This window comes from Magnolia sinica, chromosome 2 (genome assembly GCF_029962835.1).
Source record: "Magnolia sinica isolate HGM2019 chromosome 2, MsV1, whole genome shotgun sequence".
NCBI lineage: Eukaryota > Viridiplantae > Streptophyta > Magnoliopsida > Magnoliales > Magnoliaceae > Magnolia > Magnolia sinica.
Genome location: NC_080574.1, coordinates 39,903,554 through 39,909,553, shown reverse-complemented (window position 1 = coordinate 39,909,553; position 6,000 = coordinate 39,903,554). Strand labels below are relative to the sequence as shown.

Here is a 6,000-nt window from a genome sequence, read left to right as displayed (position 1 = left end):
TACAAGGGCACAGAATATCTCTGTCTGTTGGGCCAAGATCATCAGTCGACATGGCCCTGGAAACCATGGTCGGGGTCGCCGGTGTCGTCTGTATCGTCTGTCGGATGGATGACGACATACAATGATGGATGTCCAGGTCATTAGAAAATGCAGCATACTGAACTGTATGAGAATCCGTACAAGGTCTCGACGGTGCACATGCCTTACTGAAGTGATCGTCCCAGTATGCAACTGCCTCCTTCCAGTTCTTGAATGCGTGGTGTCTCGCTCCAGAAAATCCCTCCACCTCCAACCTCGCGTTGTCCCAAGACACGTATATTCCAGGCCTACGTCTCACCAACACGACGTAATACTTCTCCTTGCCCATCTGCATTGACATATCATTAATTGGTACAAGTCATTAATGATCTTTATAGTATCTATAATTATAACCAATTACCTACTGGGTAATATGTCAGTGACGCAAGTGTCGCCATAACTTGCACGAAACAAAAGCCTGCATATAGTTTAATTTAATAACAATAATCTCTATCAATGCACGTGTTGTGTTCAAGTATTAATAACAAGTGATGTGTTACCCAAAAGTGCAACAAGAAACAAGTAGAAATATCCAAAATTAATTTTTACAAGTCCAAAAAATAATATAGGTAATGACTTGTCTTAAAGGCAAAGCCTACGAATGATTACTTCCAGCCAATCAAACTAGGGAAAATGTTCTTTCATACGTGCGGTCCACCCCCATTCAGCAACATTCTTATGAATGAAATTCTCTTCTCTTTGGCAAAGTTAAGGAAGGAGGCCCCATATGCTTCTTCTTTTGATAGCAACTTCGTTGCCTATAAGACCTCATCAGCCGTCAGTCCCTCCAACTCTTCCAAAGCCGGTATAATTTGTGCCATCCGACCAAAGTTCGGACCCCTGTCGATGGAAATGGTAATTGACTTCATGGCACCCCTAATATCGACCATCTCGGTGCCAATCTGATGTTCAGGTCGCTCCACCCTTGGTCTCTTTTTAGAATTAACCGTGGAATTCGTGTTGCGGGAGGCATTCCCATGCTGTATCGGACTCGAACGAAGAATGTTGTCGCCTCCAGGGCTGTCGTCAGACCAATGGATATGCGGTGCATCATCGCCACGTTCTTCAGAAGATATTATGTTAATATCATCATTCAGATCAACAGTGTGGTTAGACGACACATCTGTATCTCTCCATCGAGGAGTGGTTGCACAGGGAGGGAAGTTACCAGTGGCAGATGCTTTACCAGTAGCCCTGTCATTTTCGAAAATGAACTTGAGATCATCATATCTGGGCATGGGTTTGCCGCGAAACTGGGCAGCATCTGGATGAGACTAGACATAACACAAAAAAAGAACCAATCATTAACACTGCACTTTGTATGATGAGATATGATGTAACTGTTAAAGAAACTACACCTTAACGTAGTCCATCCACACTTCATCTGATGCGACGACAATTTGTAGGTCTGGGTCCCATCCAAAACCAGACGTACTCCGTAGATCTTTGACAGTGAAGAAGTTTTTTTTCACTATGCGGATGCAATTTTTTAAGTTCGCATTAGTGATCTTGAGGCGTAACTTCAACATCATATTTTCAACGATTCCTGTAAATGATTCTATTTTAAATCCAGCACCACTTCGTCTTCCAGCAATGACTAACTCCATTAATCCGTCAATTAGGATGTCGTCCATGTCGTCCGTCCAACGAAAGACACCTCCATAGGACTGGTCCTCAGTTCCACTGTTCAGTGTATGTTTCCTGGGCGATCTCCCTGGGGTACTAGTAGGTGATCCCACGGAATATTTCGTCAGAGTAGATAGTACAGAGTCTCTATTTGATGACATGGAGCCACTTTGGTCTACCTCAATCTATGAGAAGATAAATGATGCGACAACAAGTTAAAAAAATTATTCTACCGCATGAGCAAATAATATGAAGTCCAAAAAAGCTTGCATATTAAATAAAACAAAATATGTCACACAGAAAATAGTGGTCTAATTTGACAGTCTTGAATGATACTCAGTTAAACCATCTTTGATGTACATCTCATTACAATGCATTTAATTTGTTTGACTCACTAGATGAGCTTGGTTCCACATTCTGGAAGCTATTTCATCGCGTTTTCTGACCCACTCCTCTCTTTCATGTGGAGTGACATTCAACAGCACACGACCTTCATCGAGGACGGATACTTCTGTAGGTGATGGGATCACACCATCGGCACCACAACTTGACGACTCCTCAACCTCAAACATGTCATCGTCTCCAGATATTCTTATGAAGTTGTGTAACACACAACAAACTAGCATTATCTTTACTTGAGTTTGTATTAGATATTGTGGAGCAGTCTTCAGAATTGAGAACTTGGCTTTCAAAACTCCAAAACATCCTTCTATTATATTCCTCAGTTGTGCATGGCGATAATTGAATAACTCCCGAGCATTGGATGGTTTTCGACCGGTACGATACTCATTGAGATGCTAACGTACACCGCGATATGGGACCATGAAACCGGGTGAGTACGCATATGCTTCATCAACTACGTAGTATTTACCTACATTTTAAAAATAATTTCTGATCAATATCAATTCTTATTCATTTGATGTTATAAAGCCATCAGACTATTTGATGTCCATGGATTTTGCCACTGGGTATTACGAAAGGATCGCTTGAGTGAGTCAAGGCACTTTGCAAAACGCGTGCATCTGATGCGGAACCTTCCCATCCCGCTAACACGTACATGAACTTCATGTCGAACTTACAAGCAACCAGGACATTTTGTGATATATATCCTTTCCTATTTCGATAGACAACACTATCCGCGGATGCTACGAAAGCTGGGATGTGTGTCCCATCAATTGCTCTGATACAATCCTAAGTTAAACTTGTTAATCATTATGTAATATTGGCATATGTAAGTCAATCTCGACAGATCGTAATTAATTGTAATGAGTATATGTATTATCATACCTGAAAGTAATCTGCCCAATATGGGTTGGATGAAATCTCAAATGCGGTATCGAGTGTAGGTAGTGTAACAAAGTCTGCATATAAAGAGACGACTGCATCCAAGACTCGATTAAAATATCGACTTACGGTTTCGCCTGACCTTATAAAATAATGTCCAATCACTCGGTTCCAGACATTGTGGCTTAATGTATGAAGAAACATGACAAGTTGTTCTTCCATACTTATGTGCTTCGCATCTGCCAACAGTCCCTTATCTCGCAAGATCAAGGAAAGATTGAAGAACGTGATCTTTTTTATCCGTAGTTGCGAAACACAATCAGTCTCCCTTGCCCTAATAATCCCATTGATAATACGGGCACGGTCATAATCAGCAGACCTGGGAGGGTTTCGAAAGAGGTACGTGCAACAATACTCCCCAGCAGCAATTGCAGCAGATCTCGCAGCCAATATAACCGTGAAGAATTCTAACTCTTCGTTCGACCAGTCGCTCCCAGCCATATTGATTCACCCCTCTTTATATAGGATGCATGTGACTTTGATTAGGACGAGGACACGACAATATGTATTTTGGGACAGAAAAATTACATTAATGGGTTTTAATAGAAAAGTCATGAAAACCGAAACAGATTAATGGAGAAGAAGAGTTGTGGTTCAAAAAATAAGTAATGGTTATAAAAAATATATACAGTAATGTCTCTGATTCAACCAGAAAAAAGATAAAAAAATCTATTACTACGATTTTCCAATCTGACAAATTTTAATGCATTTGCCATCCAGGTTGCAGTGAATAGGGCTGTCAATGGGCCAGGCTCAGGCCTACCGAAATCAAAACTCATAAAGCAAATCACTCTCAAATGGTAATGCCACATTAGCACTTGTGGGAAGAGTATGATTGAAGATCCTGCTCTTGCAAGTAGCCATAACAGAGCTTGTCTATTGGTAATTTAGAAGAGAAGTTACTGGATCTACCTAACAATCCTAATTTTTGACATTTTCAATCTTCTATCAATTGCAGTAAATGAAAATAAGAGACGATACTTGATCATGCCACCCGTAATGGTGCCCCATACAAGATCTTGCTAGACTTTAACAAGATATTGGATCAGCTCCTAGCGGTGAGCTGAAAATTGCACTGTGGTTAAATCTTCCTAACTGTCCAAATGGTGGGGACTACTCAATAAATTATTCACCAGTGCAAGAGTAATGGGAAATCAAATGGTTAAGATTGCCCATTCAGTATGATTTTTGGGCTAAGTTCATCCACAATAGGTTTGGTTGTTTAGATTGCCATATGTGTATGCCATTAGTTCTGAGAATCTAATCTTAATCAAATGTCTTCATCCTTAAAATAAAATTTTAAAAAAAAACACTAATAATAATTTGAAGAGATGGAGCATGCCAAGAAAAAGAAAAAGAAAAGGCAATCAGAAGCAAAAAGTTGTGGTAATCCCAAATTTTCAAAACACCCACCTGAAAAAGAAAAAGAAAAACCTGAATAGCACGACAAAACCCAACAGCAATCAGAAGCAAAAAGTTGTAGTAATCCACCAATACAAGAACCCAAATTACTCAAATAAAAAAAAATAAAAAATAGGAACCTGATACAATGCATGGATTTTGTAGTTGCCAACATCCACTAAATTAGCAAATAACTAGGTCAAGATAGGAACCTGATACAATGCATGGATTTTGTAGAATAGGCCAGAACAAACTAGCAACTGACCTTTCCATTGACTGATTATCTGCTCCATTACTGAACTCTGCCCACTTCTCCATGGATAATGACGAGGCCATATATGGCATTGTAAGTCTCGTATCCTAGACCATACCGTTCCATAGACTTCCACGGTCTTCCAGGTTGAATTCCGGCAACCTTCGACCCTTAACCGGTATTTGCGCGCGACTCTGATTCACATGCCGTCAACCTGAGTCGACTTAACCTGAGACTGAAAACTTAGCGACCGCGTCATCGCCGCGGTTCCGATGCCTCGACTAGCGCGCTAAGGCGATACCATGGTTAGGAGATGTGGGCCAACGTTCGGTGCGAGAAAAACGCCGTGCGTGTGAATTCCGAGAGAATCTCTACAAGATGTTACATCAATCAATCAACCCATCAATCCCATCATGTCAAGTACACATCACCTTTCACCCATTCCCAAGCAACCACAAAAGTCAAAAAGTTCTTACAAAGCCTATACTTTTCTTACACCATTTGCCACAAAAGTCAAAAGAAGCCTTACACACCCATCCATCACTCCATCACACATCACCCATCTCTCTTTACAACTCTCTCTCTCCTTCATTTTCAAATCCAATCCAAGCAACCCAAGAGCACCATCCGTCCAAGCCTCTCTCATTCCTCCCAAGCTTCAAGTGTGGCCCATTTCCTACCCCTTCATCTCTCATCTCAATCATCCAAAACTCATCTCCTCCGTTGGAATCGAAGTTAAGGAGCTAAGGAAGCCAAGGGAGCAAGAAGATCAAGCGGTGGGTGCTTTGATAGAGTAGTTTTAATGTTTTCAAGATGGGCCAAGTGAGGCCAACCGATCAATGGTTTGGATCTCACTTTGGACCCTAAGTTATGGCCGATGGCCCACTTGGATCATCATGATCATTCCATTATGGGGCCATTTTCCATGGACCCCATCATGATGTTTATTTTACTTGCATACTTAGGGTCATCTAGACCGTCTATTTTAGTGGAGAAGGGATCTCCACCGTTGGATTTCGATTTAATAGGCCCACATGTAATGGCCCACTTGATTTATGTTGTAGATCATTGAAGGGAGGGCCCATAGTGCCGGGGTCCCTCCATCATGCGTGTCCCACTCTCTATCTCTCTCTCTCTCTCTCTCCCTCTCTATTTCATATTTTTCTTATGTGATCATAACATGGTTGTATGGCCCACTTGAATGGACCCGACCATGAGGCATGTATTCTATCCAAACCATCTACAAGTGGGGCCCACTTTGTGTGTATTGTACCCACACCATACTCCATTTGGTGGCC

General features: G+C 41.4%; 1 protein-coding gene across 1 annotated transcript; it reads right to left on the bottom strand.

Moving 5' to 3' along the window:
• Positions 1-677: 677 nt before the first annotated feature.
• Positions 678-1,553, bottom strand: LOC131228546 (uncharacterized). Its single transcript, XM_058224282.1, has 2 exons — positions 1,437-1,553; positions 678-1,352 (listed from the first exon to the last, which is right to left on the bottom strand). The coding sequence occupies exons 1-2, from the start codon at positions 1,449-1,451 to the stop codon at positions 837-839; spliced, it is 531 nt and encodes a 176-aa protein (XP_058080265.1). The 5' UTR covers positions 1,452-1,553; the 3' UTR covers positions 678-836.
• Between the last annotated feature and the right edge of the window lie 4,447 nt (positions 1,554-6,000).